Consider the following 27,384-nt stretch of genomic DNA (forward strand, 5'->3'; position numbering starts at 1 on the left):
TCTGGGAAAGGGAGAAGGGCTGAGACAGTTCAGTCATCAATGGACAATGATTATGTCCTGTTCCGTTGGGCTGTTCCTGAGTTGTATCACTTGTAATAAGCCACTAATCTAGTAGGTGTTCCTGAGTTCTATGAGCCATTCTAGCAAATTATTGAACTGAGGAGAGGGTTGTGCATACCCTTGATTTATAACCACTTGGTCAGTACAAATGACAACCTGGAACTGTGATTAGTGTCTGAAGACCAGGCAGTCTTGTGGGACCTGAGCCCTTAACCTGTGGAGTCCAACTCCTGGTAGTGTCAAAGTGTTTTGAGTAGAAGAAACAGGTGTTTCTTTTAGACATTACACTGATTCATTCCTGCAACTAATACTATTAGAATCAACTTTTACATATGTAATGAGAAGAAATAGCACTGCACTCCAGTACTCTTGCCTGGAAAATCCCATGGACGGAGGAGCCTGGTAGGCTGCAGTCCATGGGGTCGCAAAGAGTCGGACACGACTGAGCGACTTGACTTTAACTTTTCCCTTTCACGCATTGGAGAAGGAAATGGCAACCCACTCCAGTGTTCTTGCCTGGTGAATCCCAGGGACGGGGGAGCCTGGTGGGCTGCCGTCTATGGGGTCGCACAGAGTCGGACACGACTGAAGTGACTTAGCAGCAATACTAATATTACATTGTTCATTCTATAAAATACTTGACTCCTCAAAATTTTCTAAGTCATCAATCAAAAATAAAGAAACTCTGAGAACTGTTACAGCCAAGCAGAGCCAATGCAGATATGACTAAATGTAATATGGTGTCCTGGACCAGAAAAACATTAGAAAATAAGAAAACATATTGAATAAAATATGGGAAAAGGATTTGAATAGACATTTCTCCCAAAACACAAATGGTCAGCAAGCACATGAAATGATGTTTAAAATATAACATCATTAGGCAAATGTAAATTATACCTACTAGGACAGCTGTACTAAAATACAGCAAATGCTGGTTGTTACATGGAAAAACTGAAGTCTTCAAATATTGTTGTAATTGTGAAATGGCGCATACTTTTTGGAAGTTTGACAGGCTTCAAAAGATTAAACCATGTGAACCACTAATTACACTCCTAGATTTATGCAAAAGAACTTAAAAACATGCCCCCACAAAAATCTGTATGTTAATGTTCATAGAAGCATTATTCCAAATGGAAAAAATTCAAATGTTCACCAACTGATGGATGGGTGAACAAACCTGGTTTTTTTATACAATGGAGTTACGATTTTGCTATAAAAATGAAATATGGATACATGCTATGACGGGGATCAACTGGTAACGTACTAAATGAACGTCCCAAATGGCCATATACTATTTATTCCATTTTGTAGACAATGTCTGAAACAGGCAAATACTTAGAAACTAGAGATTGCACCAAAGGGACAGGGAATGGAATGTGGAGCAAATACTAACAGACTTAAGCTTTCTTTCCTGGGGTAATGAGAATGTTCTGGAATCAGTGGTGATGGTTGCAAATCTCTGTGAATACACTAAAACCCACTGAACTGCACACCTTTTATTTGGCCATGTGGCTTGTGGGATCTTAGTTTCCAGTCCACAGATTGAAGCCAGGACCCCAACACTGAAGTATGGAGTCCTAACCACGGAACAGCCAGGGAATTTCTTGCAGTTTTCTTTAAAAAGTAGATTTAAAGGTATATGAATTGTATTTCAATAAAGCCATTATAAAAGGTTCTTTGTACTGATGATACATGCTTATTCTTTAAAACAGACGCTCTACAACAGAGCCAGTAGCTTCAGTGAAATAACCTTAACAAGGTTTTATTTCCCTTCTCTCGTAGCTCAGCTGGTAAAGAATCCACGTGATGCAGGAAACCCTGGTTCGATTGCTAGGTCAGGAAGATTCCCTGAATGGACAAGCTACCCACTTCAGTATTCTCGGGCTTCCCTGGTGGCTCAGCTGGTAAAGAATCTGCCTGCAATGCCGGAGACCTGGGTTCGGTCCCCGGGTTGGGAAGATCCCCTGTTGAAGCCAACTACCCATTCCTAGAGAATTCCGTGGACTGTACAGTCTATGGGGTCACAAGAGAGTAGGACATGACTGAGCAACTTTCACATAGTTCACTACAATCCAGAAATCTGGATAGAACTGAAAGAAAGACTACACTGTACAACTGTTTTACAAACCTTTATTGGAAAGGCTACAAATTTTGCATTGCCACTGCATTGCTTTCCCTTAGTGTTGTGGGGGAAGTAACCTTGGATACAAAACTGCTATGCTGTTGCAGCTTGCCCCCGCTGGCTGTGAAAGTCTTTGTGCAATGGAGGTAGAGTGGATAGGGCAATAATTTAAACCTCACAGGCCTTGATCAATGTCAGGACCTTTTTTTTTTTCATTCAGGTTCTAGAAGACCGAGAAATAGACTGCAAGTACTACAAATAGGCTCAGGGATGGCATAATACATTAAAACTGTTTAATTTTCCGTTTTCTCCCATTCGTCTTTTACAAACGTTTCTATAACTGATCTATTTTTTCCCTAAAATAAGTGTGTTCTAAAAATATCTGCTCTGGGAATGAAAAGATAATAGAAGATGAAAAAGCAGTATATCCTTTCCATAGTAGTTTTACCTGATTTTTCTCATACCAGCCTAAGAGTCTTACCTTTCTGTAAAACAACAGTAATCAATGCTTCCCCCAGTCTCAAATATTCAACTTAATGGAGACAAGAGAATCTTTAACTTAACATTTAATGAAAACAGAGCATTTTAACAGGTTCTATGCAGACATGGTTCTAATACTGATTTGCTGTTACCTTATTTTTTTAAACAGAGTGGGGTAGGGAAATACAGAGGCCAGGTTAACTTGGCCCCTATACTCAGGACCATGAGTTACATAACTTAGATGTCCTTGACTCTACAAAGCATTAATTGAAGCCAATAAAGCCCGTTTCTACCAATGTATCAAACTTTCTCTAGTCTTTTGAAACTATAAAATGGGCACGAGCCTGAGGCATAAGCTTCAGGCCAATGGGTTTTTAAACACTGTTTAAGAACCAGAACTAGGATACATTCTCCAGTTTAAGGATAGATTTTACAGTTCAAATTATGTCCTTGTTTAAGGAAAGATTTTACAGTTCATAATATGTTCTTTCTAAAAATGTGAGACAAAGAGTAATTTACACCAACTGCTTTTTATTATTCAGTTCCAGAAACCTTTCACAAGATGGTAAAAAACAAAAACAAAAACAAACAAACAAAAAAAAAACCCAGGTGGGGCGGGGGAGAAAGAAAGAAAAAGAAACATCCCCCAACCCTGCCCAAAACTTTACAACCACAGCTCAGCTAATATTTTCTCCATTGTTCCCAGTCAGCTCCAAACCCATTGTGTGCAAAGCCCATTTTCCCATGCATCTAAATGATAGATACAGGCTATGAAATTCTTTATTCTATTTGTAGCAGCTTATGCAGGTGCAGCCAAACACAAAGCTTCAGGACAAACTGTACACAAACTTTACAATGTGGGAACTGAATTTAAAATATGAAACATAAAATCTACACAAAACTGATAAAAATCAAGCACAGATATCAGGACTGAAACTTATAACCCATGTGTGAAAGGGAGTCTTGTTTCCTTTCAAGTGCTTTATTCTGCTATAGAACAGTCGAAATGAAGATGTAAAGCTTTGTGGTTAGTTTAAATTATACACTCTGTAGATACTATACCAATTTTAAAAGTTACACATAGACCAACAGATGTCCATCAGTTCATCTGGGTTGACCAGACGCTTCAGCTGGATTGCAGAAAACAAACCAGGCCAATGTGGAAAGAAACTCCCCCTGTGCAATCTGTTTGCAGAGTTTACTGATGGGCACATTGCACTCCTGGTCCGTGATGGCTACTGCTTTCCTCATCAGAGCTATCATTATAGGCTTCACGCCTCTGGCCGCCTCCTGAGCCCCGAGTGCTATCGAATTCTTGAAGCTCTACCTCCTCGGTGTCTCCAATAATATTCGGAACTTCTGGTCTAGATGGCAGAAGATCTTCTAACTCCTTCATTAAAATGAACAAAAATAAGATGAGCTTGAAATTATTATCTACTATCAATTTCCCTTTTGATAAAATCCAAGGTATATGTTTGACATTTAAAATCTTTGCACTTTAAGCCAGAGATCACAAATTGATGACCCACAGACCAAATCTAGACATCTTTTGTGCAACCCATGTACTGATTAGAAAACAATAAACAGATTTAACCGCTAACATGTAAACACTGGAAAACTTCACATTAGACATGTCTTCCTGCATGAACGACCAGAAGATGCTAGGCTGGGGTAAGAGATCTGCTCTCCAGGGTCACAATCCTCCTACCCCCACCTCACGCTGTCTGCTTATGCCTTCACTAGTCCCGACTTGGCCCCATACACTTTTACAGCAGCTATTTCCACTTTAAAAAACAATGAGGCCAGACCTTCAATCACTCAAATTAATAAACGATGTGATCTAATCTTAGCACCCAAAACAAATGGAAAGTGACAAAGAAACAACTATTATTAAACTTGAAGTCATCTGTTGCCTAATACTTACAGAAAGTTTATCTGGGTTGATCCAGTTGTTTTCAGGAAACTGCACATCAAACTTTATGTAAAGATCACCTTTTTCAAAGGGATTACGATATTGTGGCATTCCTTCACCTCGAACTACACGAACACATCCTATTATTTCAGTAAATAAATAGGGGAAGATATTAAGAATTTTACCCAAGCAAGTGCTCAATAATAAATGGTTTTTGAGAGTCACCCAGTATAGAAGATTACATAGAATCTTAGATCAGACAAAAATCAAGATTTACCTGGTTCAATTACTTTGCCAGGGGGATATTTCACCACAATCTGACGTCCATCAAGGTGCTTAAATGTGAACTGAAATCCACAAAGAGCTTCAACAAGTCCTATCTTATATGTCATGTGCAAATCATTCCCATCTCTCTGGAACACCTACAAACGAAGCACACAAGAAATATCGAAACTATGGAGGCATGCTCTGTTGTGCTGTTTAACTTGAATTAATTTCAAAACCTTAATTCTACCATTTACTGCAAAAGTCAAATTGCCACCATCCCTAAGTTCCCTAAATTTATCAATATATATAAGGAAATCTAGCTATTCTCAAGTAATATGCTAGAAACTTCGATCACAAAAGAATTGGAATTGGGAATACAATGGCTCATAAGACACAGCTGAAGCTTAAAAAACAGAACCAAGTATATTTTACAATTATGGCCCATTTCTGAACCATGAGGGAAAAGGTGTACAAGACCCAGTGGGATTCTGTAGAACAGGTTCACCTGGAATTTCCTCCAGACATGATTCTAAGAGGGGAAGAGGAAGGCCTAAGCTCAACTGAAAAAGCTCAACCAGTAAAAGGGCTCAAACCCAACACTTCATTGAAGTATGAACAAGTTTTACCTAACCTAAGATACAAAACTTGCTTAGGTGAATGTAAACCAAATGCTAAAGAAAGTTGGCTTATTAATGCACTATAAGCCTATGGACTATGTAATGCAAAGGTTATTCAACAAGCATTTTAAAAACTGTTTCTGAGCATTCAACATGCAGGAAAAAAATACATCCAATTTCACATATGCCCAACTTACAACTTCTGCTTCTTAGAATTTTCAAATATCTATACTAACTTTTGAAATTTAACTTGAAATAAAATTAACCGCAGTGAACAGTCACCTAGATTTTTTTCAATAGACTCTCTTCCAAAGAATAAGGCTGGCTGGTTAGGAAAGGAAATCTGAAAGATAGACTCTTTTCCTAAACTATCCTCCTAAACTTACCTACGAGTAAAGTTAATCTCAAACCATTATCTTGACAATTGGTCCTGGACCAGGAGACTCAGCAGCACCAGGAAACTGGTTAGGAATGAACATTCTTGGGCACCATCCAATACCCACTGCATCAGAAACTATGAAGGTGAGGCCCAGCAATCTGTCATTTTATTAAGCCCTCCAGGGGATTCGAACGTATACTAAAGCTTAAGAACCACTGAATTTATATTACCTACGTTGAGTTTACTGAGGTGTTTCTTACAATCAGAGGAAAAATTAATTTAAGTAAGGTTTCTTTAATGCAGGACTTTTTAATGCTTTTGCAAATTTGTAAAATGGAAGTGTTTCTGAACATCTCATTATATCATTGTTCCAAGAACCATCCTTAACCAAGTATCATTTAGTTAAAGCAATATTAGAAGGAGCAAGAAGACAGACTATGTTCTTGGATAGAGGAACTAAAACTAATTAAAAAAAAAAATGGTATTAGGGTTGGTTATTGTGGGGGAGGGGGCCAGCAACAAGGGTGGTTAGATTAGACAATTAGATGCTAAAATTCAAACAGAAAATAAACAGGCAAGCATGGCCAGGAAATTTTTGAAAAACAAGACTAATGAGATTACCAAGAACCAGACAATAAAACACGTAAAAGCTGAAATAATTTCTGAAAAATAGAGGAGAGACTAGTATCACCCAATGTTACCCACCACTGTGGTTCTTTGCTGTACAACTTCATTATGACAGCAAAATCACCAACACACACACATACCTACACTGAAAGATGATACACAAGCATACATATTACTCTCAAAATTGCACTATTTTTTTATCAGAAGATTTACATTTTGTTTCAAGCTACAGAAACCACCCTGATCTCATGGCCTCACAATTCCTACAAGTGTTGAGAGTTTTTAAACAAAAAACCCCAAGCAAAATACAAGCTTGTTCATGAACTAGTTCAAACACTGACTAGGTTTTCTTAAGAGGGTTAAGAATATTCTCAGTGGTATAAATTAAACAAGATGCTTAAATCTCATTTTGGGCTCAAATTTACTTTACCAGTCAATAAAACTAAGAAGGAAAAATCTTTGACCTCTTACTAGATGAACTTCCATTCTAGCCTTTATCATCTTCTATTTTCTACTTTAGACAACCAGGAGCATCTGCTGTTTGTTAGAAATTCCATGCAATTCCACTGTAGCCAATAATTTTAGAGGTTTATTCAGTTCCACATACCTCCTCACAGTCCCCAGAAAGAAGAGCAGGTTATTCTTTATCTCATTTGATTCTACACTATCTTTCTGAGGGATGAGTTTTGTTTTAAAGTATGCAAAGCCAAGCCCAGGGAAACCAAAACTAGTAGTACATGGGAGCCAGAACTTAAGTCTCTTGCCTCTAAGAACAGTGATTTCTATTTTGTAAAACCCAATATACTTACAGAATATTTCAACCCATAAGACAGAATTCTAGAAATTATTCCTTAAAAAAAAACCCAAAGCAATCTAGGGACCCTTGTCATTGGTAGGCTTGGCAATATTCACAAAAGGAAAAGATATATTGCAATTTACAGATTTTCACTTTCACAGATTTGCTGAGGCAATAAATTTGACTAGCATTCCTTGAGAAAGGCTAGTGTAGTAGTAAGCCAGTCTAGTGAAGGAATGAATCTAATCAAATTCCCATAATCTGCATCTCAATATGGCTTTATTCTCTATTGGATTCTTAGTAATTTTTAAAATTTATCTGTAGAAATCACCGTCATATGGGAGAAAATTTTATTGTGAACTAAAAAAGGTGGCTGACTTGTGATCTAGACTTCCAAAGGAACTCAAAATGGCAATCAAGTACAAAGCCAGGATTCTGTCAAATGCTTCTATATTCAAGAACTAGGTGGGCACCACAGCTCCACACATGTTCTTCATGAATGAAAAGGTCTATAATATACTCCACTGCACATGTAAAAAATACAGATGCAATGGTATAATCAAAATAACATACTCCAGGCCACACTGTTAGCTCAGTTCATTTTCCCATGCACATTAACAAAGCAGTCCCCAAACTTTCGGGCACCAGTTTTGTGAATTCTTCCTGGACTGTGGGGTGGAGGTGGTGTAACAATGTTCAGGCAGTAATGCAAGCATGGGGAATGATAGGGAGCAGTATATAAAGCTTCACTCAAGGTCCAGGGGTTGAAGACCCTTGCATTAACAGATAAAACACTGAGTCAATCAGAAATTTAAAAACAGGGAGTTCCCTGGCAGTCATGTGGTTAGGACCCGGCACTTCTACTGCTGTGGGCACAGGTCTAACTCCTGGTCAAGGAACTAAGCTCCCACAAGCCACAAAATGCCCCTGCCCTCCCCTACCCCCAAAAAGAGAATGAAAAATTTAAAATGCAATGTTTTTAAAACTGCAGAACTTTTTTTCCAAGAAAAGCTCACATGGATACCCAGTATGTAAAACAAATCAACAGAGCAGTACTGAGGACTGACACCGTCACCAACTCACCAACCATCGAAGGAGCTCACAGTGAAAACTAAGCTGCCTACATTATCTGGTCCAATTCCGTATCTTCATAAACAAGGAAACGGGGGAACAGACACAATAGGATTACTTAAGTACAGTGCCAGTCAATGGCAGAGCCGGGACCAAGATCGGCTCCTACCGTGCTTCTGATAGCACCTGTCTTGCTGGTCTACTAAACAACTCAGTTCTTATGAACTCAGCCAAACCACTTAGCAACTTCATCTATATTCAATGCTACTTCAGAGAACTCAAACTGATCTAACCTGTATCTTGGGCTTCCCTCATAGCTCAGTAGGTAAAGAATCTGCCCACAATGCAGGATTCCCGGGTTGGGAAGATCCTCTGGAGAAGAAAATGGGAATCCACCCCAGTTATTCTTGCCTGGAGAATCCCATGGGCAGAGAGGCCTGGGGGGCTACAGTTCACGTGGTTGCAAGAGTCGGACACGACTTAGCAACAAAACCATCACCAACCTGTCTCTTGCATACAAAACCCATTTCTGATCTTCTGAGGCAAAAATAAAACAAAAAGGAAATTACCTCATGCTCCTTTTCTTGTAGCAAAAGAACAATGTCTCCTGGTTCCACTCCTGGGGCCTGGTCTGCTTCCCCAGTAAATGTAATTCTCTGTCCATGTTTCATGCCTTTGTCTACGTGGACTTCAAGAATCTTGACTTCTTTAATCACTTTCTTCCCTTCACATTTTTTACAGCGGTCCTTTTCATTAATTACCTCTCCTGGAAAAAGAGGTCATTCAAACTTCCAGCAAGGGTACTATGTTGCACTCTTAAGTAAGACAGGTCCTGATAACGCCTTTATTCACTAAATAAATTTCCTGTACTTCTTTAAACTGCTACCTGAACTTTTCATGAACATTCTTAGGAACAAAACTCACATCTTACTGCAGATTACCTAAAGGACCCAGCTACTCTATTCCAGAGTATAAAATATCTTAAATAACATTATCTTACCTCCTGACACTACTTCCTAAAGTTAAAACAAAGCCTGAGGATCCAGCAAACAAAACGGGTGGTCAGACACTAGAACTTCTACAAATGCTTCACTTTTTGTCTTAGTTTCATTTAAATTTGACAATGGAGTGACAACCCAAATAAAAATTTAAACATCCTTTCTGACTCCAGCAGTTTTTTCTTCCATGTATTCTGAAATATTTGATCAGTGGCATAATAAAATAAAACTGAAGTCATACAATAGTATATCATGAAAAAGATACCATCAATTTCTAATGGCTGATTATTGGCACACTTTAATGCTTAGGTAACATAAATGACTTTAGGCACACTGCTTCTGCAAGGTATGTTCTGCAAAGCACCAGTTCCTTAAAATGGTAATGGCACATGGGAAAAGATTTCAGTCAACTCCAACTTCTTGAGTGGGAAATGTCAGCAACTTTAATAAGGTAAAATGCACTAAGACTCTTCAGGAGGGAAATATGGTATGTGGCTTCTCAAAATTATCTTGTCACTTTCAGAAGCAATTTGGAAAAGGGTGTTCTAGAACTGTCCAATATAGCAGTCATTAGCCACTTGAGGTTATTTAAGTTTAAAATAATTAAGAGCTCAGTTCCTCAGCCACACCCAGGTGGCTAGTGGCTATAACAGTAGCCATTACATACACAGAACCTTTCGAGCACAGAGAACTTCTTTTGGGCAGCACTGCTCTAGAACTGGGCCGGCAAACTAAGGCTTGCAGGCCAAGCTGGGCATGCCTTTGTTTCTGTAAATACTGTTTATCCAGAAGACAGTCATGCCCACTTATTTACATACTATCTGTGGCTATAAAAGTGCTAAAAGGGTAGAAGAGTAGCAGTTTCAAAAACCATTAACCTACAAAAACCTAAAATATTTACTTCTGTAAAATAAGCTGCAATTATAATGATCTATCCTCAAAAGCTAACTAAAGTTTACAGTAAAATACTCTACTTATCAGAATGAGAACTAAACAATTTGCTGTCTCCCTTTTACGTTTTAAAACATAAAGGCTAAGTAAATAACAATAAAATACAAAAGGACAAAAAACTTTGCCCATCTTTTTGGAAAAAGACTAACATTCCACTCAACATAATATAAATTTACTGTGTATTGGTGTTCACTGGGCCTATGCAAAAGGAAATAATATTTCTGCATTTTAAAAAATAACTACCTTTTACAATATGATGAATATAAAAACACGTTGAAAAAGAAAAACGGTAAGCCTCTCCAGTTTCTGCATTCCCAATCCATTCCAAGAGGAAGGCAGAGAAACACTGGCATGCATACCTTCTCCATTACAGTCAGAGCACACAGACTGCATCTGCTGCACCATCCCTGGAGCCAGCTGTCTGATCATGATGCGCACACCTCGACCCCGACAAGCACTACACTTCTGAACAGCTCCAGACTTCCCACCTTGGCTAAAGCAAGCAAGAGTATAAATTAGATTTTCCCCCTCTAGGTCATGAAAACTGGGAATTGTGCTTTTTACTTTCATCTTCAACCCCCAAAGACTGGTATTTTTACCAACTTTCAGAGGTATCAGAAACTGTTCTGGGTTGGGTAGTCAGTTTGAAATCATGAATAGTTTTTATTTGATATAGACTCAACATGTGACTCAAACAACAGATGACATTTATTTCATAACCAGGAAACACACTCACCCACTGCAAGCACTACAGAGTACATTCTTGCTAAGTTGTAGTTTGGTTGTCTTGCCATTATACAGGTCTTCTAAAGATACTCTGTGGAGAAAAGAATTAGATTCAAATTTTGCCAATTTGTCTTAAATACAAGAAAGGATTAGCTGATACAGCTAATTTCACTATAACCTTTTAAACAAAGAATTCAAGAACATCTTACATTAAGTCAACTGAGTGAGATTTTATTTTGTAGCTCAAATTGTTTATGGCCATAAATACAGGTGGTACTTAAAGCCAGAATGTAAAGGATCAGGCCAATAATTGACTGTGCTGTATTTTCTGATAAAGCTGATAACTACACAAATTCAAAACATTACACCTTCTTCTAGCCTTAGACAAAACCTTCACCTAATCCAACCCTTTGAATGAAGCAAAATTATTATCCTCATCTTAGAGGACAAAACTGAGGCACAGAGAGGTTAAGTAACTTGCCCAAGATCACACAGGCAGTCTAGCTCCGGAGTTCATGCTGTACTGTAAGCCTCTGTCTCCTTCAAGGACAATTCAGAAAGGCTACAAAGTTATATTACAATTTCTGGGAGACACTCAGATTGGGTATGTCTTAAAAAAAAAAACAAAAAAAAACTGGCTTTATTACACTGTAACAGAGAATAGGTTTCCAAATAGAAAGCCTACAAGCTTTCAATGTCGGAAAAACCCAGAGAATTATAAGCAAAATTTGAGCAACTTTTACAAAAATTTCAAAGGGGTCCATGACCCCCAAATGGTCTAGATAAAAAGCCTATTAAAAATCCCAATTGATAAACCCCAACTTGCTTTTATTCATACAACATATTTGAACTGCAGGACCATTCATTTTCAAATAAACCTCAAAAAAAATCTATTGATATCAAAGTCTCAAAAATATTCATTTACAACTTGGAAACAGCTTGCATTTAACTTGGTTTTACCCTTCTTATAGTATTTTTAAATCTTTACTAGTAAAGTGAAACTGAAGTTGCTTAATTTACTTTAAAACAAAGGAACAAAAATATTTTAATTAAATAAAGGAACAAAAAAGTTAAAACTACCTTGCAAAGCACCTACATTATTTTGCAGCATTCGAAGCTAAAATTTTTATCCATTCTAAACAGTGTTAAGAATAAAGCACTTAAGAACAAAACATTACCAACACTTCTAAACTACGGCATATCTAGACCTTAGACCAAAGTACTTGGTTCCATCAGCCTTTTATCCTCCTCTTCCTAAGAACTTTTAACCAACCATTTACATGATAGGTAGGTCTTCTTTGCCTTACATATTAAATTGCAATTAGTATGCAACACCACTACATAAGAGGTCAGCAAGAAAAATCGTTATTTCAATAAACATGGCAAAGAAAGAAAAACGTGGGTAATGGTCTAGCGAAGCTGGCACTCTCCACCAGTGCAGCTAAACTGACACATCCTCTAAAGACAATTTAGTTTTATTTATTTATCAGCCTCAAAACACTGATACCTCCCCAGGAATCTCTACCAATGAGACAAAGCTGTATATAAAGATACAGCAGCACTATTCATTATAGGGAAAAAAAAACCTGGTAACATCCTATAGAAAAGGGAATGAATAAATAAATCATGGAATGCAATATTATAAAGACATCCAAAATGAAACACTGTAATGAAGATTTTAACAAATCATGCTTTATGGTCCCCTTACCTACTCAAATGTATAAACTAGAAAATATGAAACACTGTAAATACACACTTGAACTTTAGTGCCAGGCATTTGCTAGTAAAACCATTATTGGTTCATGGAAAGTTAACAGATAAAAAGATTTCACAGAATGTGCGAAGTAAAATAGCTATTTTCGTCTTGGGTTCACAGTCTAAGATTAAGGTAAGGTACCATTCATGTGTTGGCAGGTTAATGTCAGGCTTGAAGCCAGCAAGCTCCATGAAAATCAATTTAGGAGAGCTCACACTGAGGATTAAGTAACACGTGACTGTAACATGTCAATCAACCAGTCTGATGGTCACTCACTTTGTAAGTTTTTAAATTAAAACTAACTCAGAAGGTTTAAATACTTCAGAGAAAAGATCTTAATTGAAATTTTAAAAACAAGAAGGCTCAGAAGCATATACGAAAACCACCTTCCCACTCTGTAAAAACTCCAACCATCTTTTAAGATCTGTCACCAAATACCAACATCCAGGTTATTAAACTCAACTTAGCCAATAAGGACAGTATGGCAAATGGAAGATTTTTCTTTTTCTGATTAAAGACAGAATATTTTTTGATACTTTTCCTCTCCTGTACTGAATACTTCTACTTGGAAAAAAACGTGCTTAGTATTTTTAAAGAAAAAAAGAGATACTCACTTGAGTGGATGCATCATGTCTTCTCCTCTTCTCCTGCCATTTCGACTTCTGCTCTGATTACCCATGAAGCTAAATAATCCTCCACCAAAGATGTGAGAGAAAATGTCATCCATGCCACCACCTCCACCGCTACCTTCCCGAAGACCTTGTTCTCCATATCTGTCGTAGAGTTCACGCTTCTCAGGATTTGATAGTACTTCATATGCAAAACTTATTTCTTTGAACTATGCAAAAAAGGAAAAAGGAAAACAGTTGGATTTTCAAAGGACTCGGGAAAGGCTATAGGAATCTAGAATTCATTTAATTCTAAGAAAAGTTACAGGTGGTCCTATTTACCAACTACCACTACCCAGAATGTTAAATATACCCCTATTATAAAGTCCAAAATATTAACATAAACATGTGGCTCTATGGGCATAAATGGACTTTCCTTACAACATTCCCTTTTTCCCCAAAAAGGGCAATTTAAGTTTAAAACAAAAATCTCAGGGGCGGGGGGGGGCGGATCTCAAATAACTTACTTTGTCACCAGCATTTGGATTCTTATCAGGATGGTATTCTTTGGCTAACTTTCTGTACGCCTTCAATAAAAGGTTAAAAAAAAAAAAAAGGTTACATATAAAGACCAGTTTAAAGACTTGTTGAGTACTAACTTTAACATCCAAATTTCTGAAAAGCAATACTTCCATTGGCACTGTTGGACATTTTCCATCTTAATACCATTTACTCACTAATAACAGAGTAAACAGTAGTTACATTAGAAAATACATTATACCGAAGACAGACGCAAACAAACAAAACCACAGAGAAAAACAAAACACTGAAACATCCCATATTTTTACTGTTGTCAAACGTCTTTGATGGCCAGTAACCACACCAAGAAGACTCCAATAAACTAAAAAATTAAGCTAAGGTAAGAATCCAGGCTCATGATGGCTCCTCTAATTGTAGTATCAGAAAAAAGCCAAGACACCCTCCTATGTCATGTTTATTTTCATACGGTGAATTGACTGTGGTCTCAATTGGAGTGACTTCAGTCTTCGCGAAGCTGCATACATTTGGGTGACTGAGCTATAAACCACTTAAGCGTTCATTCACAGATAGATGAATTATGTAATAGAGAACAGCATTTCCGGTAAGGTAACAGGAAGTCCTTTTACTCTGAACTGCACCCGTCCCACTGACTAAGAAGCATTCTCATTTTTCTAAGCTTACAAATCCGGATACTCTAAGCCCCGTGAAGATGCTGTGGGACTTAAATGTCTAAAATGCTTTGAAATCCTGCGATGAAGAGTCGCAGCACTGAAAAGTGCGATAATGAGGCCTTCTATTTATTTTTAGTCAGTGTACACTCAGGTGTTTGGCTGGGACCCATGGCTTCTTCCTGAAGCGTGTAGAGAACATCTGGGTTACCTGCCTACAGAACAATGCACCCAAACACAGACCCACGCCACCTCCGGGTCGACAGGCGAGGGAGGAAGCCGGGAGAAGCTCCGCAGCCGCGGCTCCCAGGAAACATCCCTAAGCTTCCCCAAGCAGCCAGCGGGGGCGGCCTCGACCCCTCCACCAGGCCCCAAATCAGTCCCGATGCGGCCCGGGCGCCGACGTCCGCGGCGTGGTCAACTCCTCTCTTGGGGCTGGGATGCGCTGGGCGCCTTGGTCCAACCTGTTTTTCCAGGGTGGTGACCTCCGCACGAGGAAGGCCGGGCAGGCAGCTGCCTCCCGGGAGCGCCCGGCCTCCGGCGCTCGCCGGGGGAGGGAGGAAGGAAGCGTTTTCGTAGTGTTTGCGCAGAGGTGGGTTTTATTTGCTGCATCTGCGGGCGGGCGGGCGCGGACGGCGGCCCAAGGTCAGCCGGGGCCGGAGTGCGCGGCCCGACGCGGGCCGGTCTCGCCGCCGGCCCCCAGCCTGGGCCGGCCGCCGCCAGCTCGCGGGCTGCCCCGCAGCGCGGCCTGGCCGTCCCAGTCGCGCAGGCCCGCGCCCCTCACACCTTGCCCAGCCGGCCCGCGCCCCAATACCTTCTTCAGCTCGTTCTCGCTGGCGCCAGGCGGGACGCCCAGGATGTCGTACAGTTTCGTGTCGGCCACGTTCGCCATGGCGGCCGGCCGGGCAGCGCTCAGGAAAGAAGGCGGAGAAGGAGGAGGAGCGGAGCCGGGCCCTAAGCAGCGGCAGAGGTGGCGGCAGCGCAGGCGGAGACAGCGAGGAAGTGGAGGCGGGGCTAAACTTTGACCCGACGCACGGCGCTCCGTGACGTCGCTGCGCAGAGCCCGCCGCGAGCTCAGGGGACCGTTGGGGTCGTGGGTGGTGAGGGAGCATGCTGGGTACTCCTGTAGATTGAGGCTATGGGCCGCCAGATGAGGTCCAGCGTAGAAACCCGGAGAACTAACTCTTCATGGGGCTCTCAGGGGCATTAGCTCTTTCCAGAGGCATTTATTGGGGGTACTGAAAGGATGAAGAAGCCGATGCGGCCCACGGCCGCCCCTTCGGTCCACTTCCAGTCCCGCCGTAGAGAGTCTGTTCCGGGCTCGCGGAGGTCTTCCTCAGAGTTAAAGATGCCGCCCGCGGACCCTGTGGGTCTCGTTCCTTCCGGGCTTAAGATGAAAAACATCTTGTAGGACTTGAATGGTGTTTTCTATTAGGTTCTATTAGGGCATTTTCAAACATTCACCAAAAGTAGTGTGTTAAACTGTTCAACGGTTAGCTGCATTTTGCCTATTTTGTTTAATGTACCCCCATACCCCTTACTTACAGTGTCTTAAGGGAAATCATTCGTTTATACTCTGTGTATACATATATTTTTTAAGGCATGATCACATCCCCACATGTAATGAAATGAACTCATCTAATTCCTAATCTGCATTTGAGCCTAGTGGCTCAGTCATGTCGGACTCTGCGACCCTAGGTACTGGAGCCTGCCAGGCTCCTCTGTCTATGGGATTCTCCAGGCAAGAATACTGGAATGGGCAGCAATTCCCTTTTCCCTGGGATCTTCCCTACCCAGGGATGGAACCTGGGTTTACTGCATTGCAGGCAAAATTTTTTAAGGACTGTTTAGACTTTCACCATTGTCCCATGTCCTTTCACAATTGGTTCGTAGCATCTAGATCCACAAGTTCTACCCCTTGCATCTGGGTCAAGTGCCTAAGTCTCTTACTTGTTATATAATAACTTTAAAATTAGTCAGAGGACTAGATGGTATCATCAGCCTGGTTGGGCGCACAGTCATCTGGTGATTGTTGCTCATGATTTAGGTTCAGAAAATGTTTGCCATGCACCTAGCCACAGGCTTACCTTGTGGCTCAGCTGGTAAAGAATCCGCCAGCAATGCTGGAGACCAGGGTTCGATCCCTGAGTTGGGAAGATCTCCTGAAGAAGAAGGAAAGGCCACCCACTCCAGTATTCTGGCCTGGAGAATTCCATGGACTGTATAGTCCATGGGGTTGCAAAGAGTCAGACACGACTGAGCGACTTTCACTGTTTACCACGTATTAAGATGATGACCAACCTAGATAGCATATTCAAAAGCAGAGACATTACTTTGCCGACTAAGGTCTGTATAGTCAAGGCTATGGTTTTTCCAGTAGTCATGTATGGATGTGAGAGTTGGATTGTGAAGAAGGCCGAGTGCCGAAGAATTGATGCTTTTGAACTGTGGTGTTGGAGAAGACTCTTGAGAGTCCCTTGGACTGCAAGGAGATCCAACCAGTCCATTCTGAAGGAGGTCAACCCTGGGATTTCTTTGGAAGGAATGATGCTAAAGCTGAAACTCCAGTACTTTGGCCACCTCACGCGAAGAGTTGACTCATTGGAAAAGACTTTGATGCTGGGAGGGACTGGAGGCAGGAGAAGAAGGGGATGACAGAGGATGAGATGGCTGGATGGCATCACTGACTCGATGGACGTGAATCTGAGTGAACTTCGGGAGTTGGTGATGGACAGGGAGGCCTGGCGTGCTGCGATTCATGGGGTCGCAAAGAGTCAGACACAACTGAGTGACTGAACTGAAGATGTATGGTCTCCTGGTGGAGGGGAGTGTTACAGAAGAATAAGTCATAATGCCTAGCTTTTAAACTCACTAATTATTTATGGAGATAGAAAAAATAATATCTTCTGATCCTTTGGAACCTGAACTAGTATAGTAATAAAGACTCCAGCATAGGCATCTCACTTAGGAAAACCACTTCTCCCTGGCATTCCTCCAGACCTAGTTTGGAGGGCTTTGAGTGCCAAGCCAAGGAGTTGAAATTTATCCTGAAAACCCTGGGGAGTAATTGAAGTCATGATTCTCTTTTCACCTAACTCCTGTTTTTCTCAAATCCTGACCAAAATGCTGATCTTTGAGTGAAGTCTTTCTTGACTCCATAACCAGCTGAACATTGCTTTCTTATTTGAATTCCCACTACCCTTGGCTTGTGGAACTTGAATGGTATTTTGCCATGAGTCTGAGCTCCATTAGTAGGTTCCTTAGGGGAAATTCACTCTTCTATTTTTGAATGCAGATGGTCTAGTTTTGAATGCAGTAAAGGCCCCGATTATTTCAATTCCTCCACTTCCTTTTCACATTTTGAGTGGTTCATAAGAGGCAATATAAAGTTGTGGAGGAGTTAAAACACGTAGGTTGGTAGCCTGGCTCTGCCATTTATTAACAACATGACCTTGAGCAAGTTACTTAACTTTTCTGAGGCTATTGCCTCACATGTAAAATGGGGTTTAATAGTTTTTTATCATTGGCTTGTTCTGATGATTAAAAGAGTTGATATACAGTACTGAAAACAGGAGCTAAAACCAAGTAAGTATTAGCAACTTTTTTTTGCCCATTTGCCTATAAACTGTCACCATATCTCTATTCATTGTCTTTATCTAAATTCTTGGCTTTCCAAGTGGGATTTCCCAACTTCCTTCATTGCCTATGTGGAATAGTCCTCAGTCCTTCTTGGTGATCTTGGCTATCCAGTTCTCCCTGCTTGCTGATTACCAGATTCTCTCTTTCCTCCATCCATTCCTGTTCCACATGAGATTATGAACTAAAAACTTTGTCTGAATTGCAACTTTTGTATAGTTCATTATTTTATTTTCTTCTTATTTTCTTTCTGTCCATAAAGAGTTAAACTTCTATTTGTTCCAGTTTTACTTAAATTTTTTTTTTTTTCAAAGGTTTTCCCTTGGTTAGATTTTAGCTTCTGTTTTCTAGTGAAGAATAGCTGGGTAAGTCCCACCACCAGCACCACTCCCACCCAGGTCAGAGTTACTTTACTACCTGACTTAAATCAGTTGTCACAGTTCATATTTTTATTTTCATTTATTTACAATAATTCCTCCATTTCTGAGCATTAATTGTAGTCAGCATTGTTATTTGCTAATGTTATAGGTCAACAAGTTATTTCAGAACAGTTCTGTGTGCTTCAGCTGACACATGCTCTCCTCCCTGTCATCACATACTGAGTCAAACCTGTGTCAGGGTGAGCACTGTAACATTTTCAGCCACTGACTTTGTATTTTTAAGGTAGCTCATTTATTTTAGCTCCATATTTAGCTAATGCCGTGAAGGGAACAAGATCTTTATCTCATTTCATGTTTCAGGCATCATAAAATGCTGAGTCACAGTGCATCTGAGGGCTGCTCTCACTAGGCAAGTGATTTAAAGTTTGAAGTTGGAGTGGTTTCAGATTTCTGCCAGGTTTATATTGTTGTTCAATTTCTTTTTCTTCTTTAAATTTACTGTGCTTGTGTAATTTTGTGGGATTGGGAGTGGGGTGGAGGTGAATAAGGACTAGGGAGAGACTGTATGAACCAGAAAGGCCATTCATATTGTTCACAACTAACTGAATACAGTACCATGAGATCCATGATTTTAAATAGCCTTAAATATATGGTTCAGGCGGTTCAGACAGTAGTTTTGCTTTCTGCCTTTTATCTAACTAGTTTGTGTGTGTGTGTGTGTGTGTGTGTATGCATGTGTGTGTGTGTGTGTGTGTGTGCACTTGAATGTTTATTCTGCTATTGTGTGGAATGTTCTGTAAATCTAACTAGTTTTGAATGTACAAAGCAGATGACGCCAGTTGAAATGTTTGTCAGGGCATACACAAGACATACCCTTGTCATGAGGATATTAGTACAATTAGAATTGATGATTGTTGGTACTCTGAAAAAAAAAATTGTGGCGTTTGGATCGCTGGATAATCTGCATTCCTTGCAGTTCCTAAACTAGATTGTTTAGTAATGGTACAGCATGGTTATATAGGGTATATATGTATATGTGTGTGTATATATTGCACATACACAGTACAGTGTTTCTGTGAACTGTGTTACAGTCTCATTTTTGTGCATGTTCTTAGTTGCTTCCATAGGATGCATTTCTAGGATACTGTTAATATTTTCATTTTGTCAGTTTGCATGTGAAGAGCACATGCTTTTGTTCTGGCATATAATCTTAATATATTCTAAAGTTGTGGGTTTGCTTAAATAAAATTTCCATACCTTAAGTGTTAGAACAATTGTTAATAAACAATTGACAATATAGATTAGGAAAATCATCCAAAATTGACATTTAAGTATCAAATATATCTATATATAAATATATATGTGTGTGCATGTACACATATACACATATATATACATTTATATACATACACATATACATATGGTGTACATCATTGTATAGCTCCACAGCTAACCTGTTAAACCCTGTCATGTCAAACCTTTCTTGTCAATTAGCACATTTAACTTTTCAGTTTGCTTATATCACTGCAATGGTATAGTAAGCAGAAAAACTGGAAAGTTTAACCATTTGTTTAGGGACAAATAATGGGGAAAATGTGTCTATATATTTATTCACTCATTCAACAAATATGTATTATGGACCCATTATGTGTTGGGCATTCTTTAGGGTAAGGGATACAATCATAAACAAAAAATCCTTTCCTTTACAGAACTTACATTCTAGTGGTGAAGATAGAAGGTAAACAAACAAGTAAATACATGGTATAACAGATGAAAAAGAAGAAAGATAAGGAAGTATTGGGGTTGGACAGTATTTTTATTTACAATATTTGGGGAAGACTTCATTGATAAGGTGACATCTGAACTGTAAAAGAAGTGATGGAGTTAGCCACAGGGATATTTGAGAAAACTTTCCAGGCAGTGGCAAGCAAAGGCAAGCAAAGGCCCTAAGGCAGAACATGCCTGCTTTATTAGAGGAAGGAGACCAGTATGGCTGGGTGACAGCAAGTTAAGGAGATAGTACAAGGAGCTAAAGTCAGAGATGTTGTGAAAGACCCAGTTAGGTCCATTGTAAAGACTTTGGCTTTTACCCTTAGTGTGATGGGAAGCCTTTAACAAGATTGACCAGAAGAGAAACATAAACTAAGTGACATTTTAAATGGGTCTGTAGGACCTCCCTGGCGATCCAGTGGCTAAGACTATGAGCTTTCAATGCAGGGGGCCTGGCTTCTGGTCAAGAAACTAGATCCCACATCCTGAAAGAAAGATCAAAGATCCTGCATGCTGCAACTAAGACCCAGTGCAGCCAAATAAATAAATATTAAACATAAATAAATGCATCCAGTAACTGTTGAGAATCTATTGTAATAAAACCCAAGAGAGGGATGACTTGGGCCCAGGTTGAAGACGTGGTAGTTGTTGAGGAATGGTTAGATTCTGGATATATTTTGAATTTGGAACTGATAGAGTTAAATCTGGGGTGGAAATGGTAAAAATAAGAGTTCATGTTAAATTAGAGATGCTTATTAGACATTCAAGGAGCAATGTTGAGTAAGCAGTGGGTTTATAAGAATGGAGTTGGAAGGGCTGCAGTTTAGATGTAAATTGAGGACTCCCTCAACACATTGATGGTATATAACTTAAGACTTGGTAATCTCACCTATGATAGTTTACTCAGTAACTACACATTAGAACCCCTGGAGGAACTTTTTAAAAATTCCAGTGTCCCAGAGGTCCTGACTAAACTGATCAGAAATAGAGGAAGGCATTATATATTTTTAAATAGTCTATTTTTGAATACTTAGATTGACTCTATTTTTGACTACTTAGATTGTTATAGTTTGTTTTTTAACATAGTAAATGTTTTTTTACATTACAATGTTTTTTTTAACATTGTAAACAATGCTTCTATGAACTGCCTTATAGTCTAATTTTTGTGCATATTCTTAGTTGCTTTCATAGGATACATTTCTAGAATATTGTTAATATTTTCATTTTGTCAATTTACTCCTGAAGAACACATGCTTTTGTTCTGGCATATAATCTTAAAATATTCTGGGCTTCCCTTGTGGCTCAGCTGGTAAAGAATCTGCCTGCAATGCGGGAGAGCAGGGTTTGACCCCTGGGTTGGGAAGATCCCCTGGAGAAGGGAAAGGCTACCCGCTCCAGTATTCTGACCTGGAGAATTCCATGGGCTGTGTAGTCCATGGGGTCGCAAAGAGTCAGACACGACTGAGCGACTTTCACTTTCGCTTCACTGCTGAGATGGGAAAAGGACATGGAATGATTGGCTAAAACACAACAGGAGGGCAGAAAAATTGGCAAAGGGCTTGGCAATAGCCTTTATTTATTTATTTATTTTAATTTTAAAATCTTTAATTCTTACATGTGTTCCCAAACGTGAACCCCCCTCCCACCTCCCTCCCCATAACATCTCTCTGGGTCATCCCCATGCACCAGCCCCAAGCATGTTGTATCCTGCGTCAGACATAGACTGGCGATTCGATTCTTGGCAATAGCCTTTAAAATATTCTAAAAGTGTGGGTTTTTTTTTAAATAAAATTTCCATACCATAAGTGTTAGAATAATTTGTTATTAAACAATTGATAATATAAATTAAGAAAATCACCCAAAATCTATAGTGACATTGAAGTGTCAAATCTTTTTCCTAGACATAGTGCTTAAAGGTCTTAACATTGTTTAATCAGAAGAAATTGTTGCTAAGAATTTCTTCTGATTAAACAATGTAAATGAACAGAATCCAGAAAGTTCATTCAATTCTGACTTAGTCATTAAGGTAGTCACAATCTGAAAGTCAGCTTAATTTTCTTATCAGATACCTTTTTTCTCAATACATTTCATCAGGTTAAAACAAATTACAGTATCAAAGACACACAGTATAAAATGTTGGTAAACGAGGATCAGGGCTTCCCTGTTAAGTATGGAATTAGGAAGCTCAATTGCAGGAATTCAGGCAGTATGGACTAGGATGTCAACAGTAAAAATGGAGAGGTGTGAATGAATTTGGTATCAGCTCAGTTCAGTCGCTCAGTCGTGCCCGACTCTTTGTGACCCCATTGCACTGCAGCTCGCCAGGCCTCCCTGTCCATCAGCAACTCCCAGAGTTTACTCAAACTCATGTCTGTTGAGTCGGTTATGCCATCCAACCATCTCATCCTCTGTCATCCCCTTCTCCTCCCTCCTTCAATCTTTCCCAGCATTTTAGAAATAAAGCCTGCAGGTAATATGGATGAATCTCATTGCTATTTCCAGGTATTTCTCCCTCCCACATTCCTGAAAACATAAAGCCTTTAGTTTTTAGTCACCAGATAATATCATTTACTACCTGATATTGCATTGTCAGTTTATTGACCCTTGTTACTCCTCTTATTTCTCTTGTAGCTCTTGGTTTACTCTCCAGCTTCACTTCTGTCTTAATTTTTAGCTTGAAACGTGTAAATGATCTGACACCCTGGCCACTTCCTTGAACTCACATTCAATGGTCTTGTCCTCCATTGCCATGGAGCTACTTACTCTGGTGGTTTTATAACTTTGTCATTGCCAAACTCTCATTAATCTCATTCACTGATTACCACTTATCTTTCCACTTCCTCTAATACTCTGAACCCAACAATCTTTCAACCACACCAGGACTGGATTTAGCAAAGTGGAGACCATTATGAGAATGGAACAAGGACTTTTAAAGTGTACAGTGGAGAGATGATAATGTTTCATGGTGGATGTCAGAATGTAGTACTATCAATGGGTTATGGGGTCCTGGTCCTATAGGGGGATGGATTTGATATATTAATAGATGTTTGAAAGATGAGAAAAATTGAAATGATTTCATATTTTTATTTGAGGCACTAAAGTGGTGGTAAAATCATTTACAGAGATGAAAAAGGCTAAGGAAGGAGCAGATTTGGTGGTTGTATGAATCAAGACTATTAAATATTTTGGCAGAGTTAAATTTGAAATTCCAGTATCTAACTAGAAATGTAGACTAAGGAACCAAATCTAATTAATCACTTAGAGCTCAAGGAAGAGGTCAAAGCTGGGATAGAAATTTTGCAACAGTTATCCTAGGTGGCTTTCAAAGTCTGGGGAGTGGTTGAAGTCACCTTCTAGGCCCAGGGGAAAGGAGGAAAGGAGATCCAACCAGTCTAGCCACAGTTTAAGAGGGCTGCACTTTCAATCTGAATAAGAAGGCAAAGTTCATAGGAGTTGACGCTATGGGAATTTTGATGGGCAGTGAATTCCAGAGGGCAGAGAGGAAGAATTTCAGACTTAATTATTTTAGACCCAATCGACAGGAATTCAAATTTTTACTACTTCAAATTTTTTCCAGCTCAAATCTGGCTATAAAAATTCTTGAATGGTTTATTGTTGTTATTGTTCAGTTGCTCAGTCATGTCCAACTCTTTGTAATCCCTTGGACTGCAGCACACCAGGCTTCCCTGTCCATCACCATCTCCCGGAGTTTGTTCAAACTCATGTCCATCGAGTTGGTGATGCCATCCAAGCACCTCATCCTCTGTCATCCCCTTCTCCTCCTGCCTTCAATCTTCCCCAGCATCAGGGTCTTTTCTAATGAGTCAGCTCTTCACATCAGGTGGCCAAAGTGTTGGAGTTTCAGCTTCAGCATCAGTCCTTCCAATGAATATTCAGGACTAATTTCCTTTAGGATAGACTGGTTGGATATCCTTGCAGTCCAAGGGACTCTCAAGAGTCTTCTCCAACACCGCAATTCAAAAACATCAATTCTTTAGCACTCAATCTTCTTTATGGTCCAGCTCTCACATCCATACATGACTACTAGAAAAACCATAGCTTTGGTTTTTCCAGAATGGAAAATGGTTTTCCAGGATGGTTTATTACAGAACTTTAATTATATCAAAAGATGTTGGCTATTTTTCCAATTCTAGCATAATCAAGAGTCCTAACACTTTCTCTCTAAATATCTGGGTCTGAAGGATTTATCAGTTTCTTAAAGGAAAAAGAAAGAAAGAAAAAGAACTTGATTCAGCCTACTTAAATGATTATAATCATTTAATCATTTCATTAAATGATGTTCAAATCACCTATTCTTCAGTTTCATCTATCTCAACTTGAATGTTTCTTATACCTATGAATTTATGAATGTAGACATCTTGCTTTGGAGAAGGCAATGGCACCCCATTCCAGTACTTTTGCCTGGAAAATCCCATGGATGGAGGAGCCCGGTGGGCTGCAGTCCATGGGGTCACTAGAGTCAGACATGACTGAGCGACTTCACTTTCACTTTTTACTTTCATGCATTGGAGAAGGAAATGGCCACCCACTCCAGTGTTCTTGCCTGGAGAATCCCAGGAATGGGGAAGCCTGGGGGGCTACCATCTATGGGGTTGCACAGAGTTGGACATGACTGAAGTGACTTAGCAGCAGCAGCAGACATGTTGCTTACAGTAAAGTTATTTTAAAATTTATTTTAATTAATATATTTATGTCATTCAAAATTATACAAAGAGAGATCGTGCTTCCATCCCTGTCCTCTTCACCCCTGTTTACCTCATACCAATTGCCTGTATTTCTTGTCTTTCCATCATTTCTTTATACAAGTCAAACAATTTAAATTTATATTCTTATCTCTACTTCTTTTTAATATAAAAGTAGAATACTATTAATATATGTTCTGCTCTGCACTGTATTTGAACTAAAATCCTTAAAATCTTTCCGCATCAGTACAGAGAGATTTTCCTCATTCTTTTTTTTTTCACAATAGTAAAAGATGTTTATCTGTTTTCACAATCAATAGCTAGACAAAAAATAAAAGATAATTACAATTGCAAGCCATAATGGGAACATGTTTAACTTAACAATACAAAATAATTACATACTATTTGGCAGGGGGTGTCAAGCAGAGTGATGTGGTAAGTGGAAGTGCATACATGCGCTTCATCCACCCAGCCAGTCTATTCACATTTAAGATAGTTATCAATATGTATGGGCTTCCTTCATAGCTCAGTCGGTGAAGAATCTGCCTGCAATGCAGGAGACCTGGGTTCAATTCCTGAGTCGGGAAGATCCCCCAGAGAAGGTAATGGCCATCCACTGCAGTATTCTTGCCTGGAAAATCCCATGGACAGAGCAGCCTGGCGGGCTACAGTCCGTGGATTCGCAGAGTTGGACATGACTTAGCGACTAAACCACCACCACCATCAATATGTATGATCCTATTACTGTTTTCTTAATTGTTTTGGGTTTATTTTCTGTAGGGCTTTTCCTTTCCTTGTGTTTCCTTCCTAGTGAAGTTCCTTTAGCATTTGTTGTAAAGCTGGTTTGGTGGTGCTGAATTCTCTTAACTTTTGCTTGTCTGGAAAGATTTTGATTTCTCCAAAAAATCTGAAGGAGGAGAGTCTTGCTGGGTAGAGTATTCTTGATTTAGGTTCTTCCCTTTCATCACTTTAAATATATCATGCCATTCCCTTCTGGCTTGTAGAATTTCTATTGAGAAATCAGCTGGTAGCCTAATGGGAGTTCCCTTGTATGTTATTTGTCATTTTTCCCTTGTTGCTTTTAATATTTTATCTCTGTCTTTAATTTTTGTCAGTTTGATTACTATATGTCTCAGTGTGTTCTTCCTTGGGTTTATCCTTCCTGGGACTCTGTGGTTCCTGGACTTCATTGACTATTTCCTGTTCCATATTCAGGAAGTTTTCAGCTATTATCTCTTCAAATATTTTCCTAGAAAACAAAAATATTTCTCAGGACCCTTCTCTTTCTCTTCTCCTTCTGGGACCCCTCTAATGCGAATGTTTGTGCATTTGATGTTGTCCCAGAGGTCTCTTAGGCTGTCTTCATTTCTTTTCATTCTTTTTTCTATATTCTGTTCTCTGGCAGTGATTTCCACCATTCTGATGGGAGAGACTGGTGGTAGGAAAAACTGGGTCTTGCTCTGGTAGGCAGGGCCTTGCTCAGTAAAGCTTTAATCCAATTATCTGGTGATAGATGGGGTTGCACTCCCTCCCTGGTAGTTGTTTGGCCTGAGATGACCCAGCGCTGGGGCCTAGGGCTGTGTGGTAGGGTTAATGGTGAACTCCAAGAGGATTTATGCCAAGAGAGACCTGCCAGTGCCCCCATCCCTATGGTGAGCCCCTGCCAACCCAGGCCCTACAACACAAGCAGGGAGCTTTGGCGCAGTCTCCTGTGGTCACTGCTCCTCTCCTCTGGGTCTAGGAGCATGCAAAATTTTGCTTGTGCCCTCTAAGACTGAGCTCTCTGTTTCCCTCAGTCCTCTGGAAGGCCTATAATCAAATCCCACTGGCCCTCCAGGCCAGATTCCCTGGGGATTCCCAGTCCCTTTGTGCAATCCCCAGGCTGGGAAGCCTGACAAGGGGTTCAGAACCTTCACAACAGTGTGAGAACTTCTTTGGTATTATTATTCTCCAGTCTGTGGCTCACCCACCTGGCAGGGATGGGATTTTATTTTATCGATATTGTGCTCCTCCTGCCTCCTCACTGCAGCTTCTTCTTTGACTTTGGATGTGGGGTATCTTTTCTTGGTGGGTTCCGGTGTCCACCTGTCAATGGTTGTTCAAGAGCTAGTTGCAACTTTGGTGCTCTCACAGGCGGAGATGAGCACACGTCCTACTCCATCATCTTGAACCAGACTCTTCATTCTTTTTTGTAGCAACATACCTTGTGAGAATGTACCATGATTTATTTAATTAGCTCTTTTTGATGAACAATTGACCTGTTATCTGGTAACTAAGATATGTATCTATCCCAGAGATGAAAATGCCTTAGAAGTTA

At 39.8% G+C, this 27,384-nt stretch overlaps 1 protein-coding gene and 1 long non-coding RNA gene across 2 annotated transcripts in view; one reads left to right on the forward strand and one right to left on the reverse strand.

Annotated features, from left to right (window-relative positions):
* Nucleotides 1–3,173: 3,173 nt before the first annotated feature.
* On the reverse strand, nucleotides 3,174–15,579 carry DNAJA2 (DnaJ heat shock protein family (Hsp40) member A2). The gene is made up of 9 exons (XM_052655850.1): nucleotides 15,393–15,579; nucleotides 13,898–13,957; nucleotides 13,377–13,600; nucleotides 11,017–11,097; nucleotides 10,640–10,773; nucleotides 8,901–9,097; nucleotides 4,852–4,996; nucleotides 4,587–4,714; nucleotides 3,174–4,052 (listed from the first exon to the last, which is right to left on the reverse strand). The coding sequence occupies exons 1-9, from the start codon at nucleotides 15,468–15,470 to the stop codon at nucleotides 3,861–3,863; spliced, it is 1,239 nt and encodes a 412-aa protein (XP_052511810.1). The 5' UTR covers nucleotides 15,471–15,579; the 3' UTR covers nucleotides 3,174–3,860.
* The window catches only part of LOC128063213 (uncharacterized), a 40,632-nt gene continuing 28,306 nt past the window's right edge, over nucleotides 15,059–27,384 (forward strand). Inside the window, exon 1 of the long non-coding RNA XR_008200886.1 lies at nucleotides 15,059–15,170. This is a non-coding gene — a long non-coding RNA (uncharacterized LOC128063213). The remainder of the gene's footprint in view (nucleotides 15,171–27,384) is intronic.

Source organism: Budorcas taxicolor, chromosome 18 (assembly GCF_023091745.1).
Source record: "Budorcas taxicolor isolate Tak-1 chromosome 18, Takin1.1, whole genome shotgun sequence".
NCBI lineage: Eukaryota > Metazoa > Chordata > Mammalia > Artiodactyla > Bovidae > Budorcas > Budorcas taxicolor.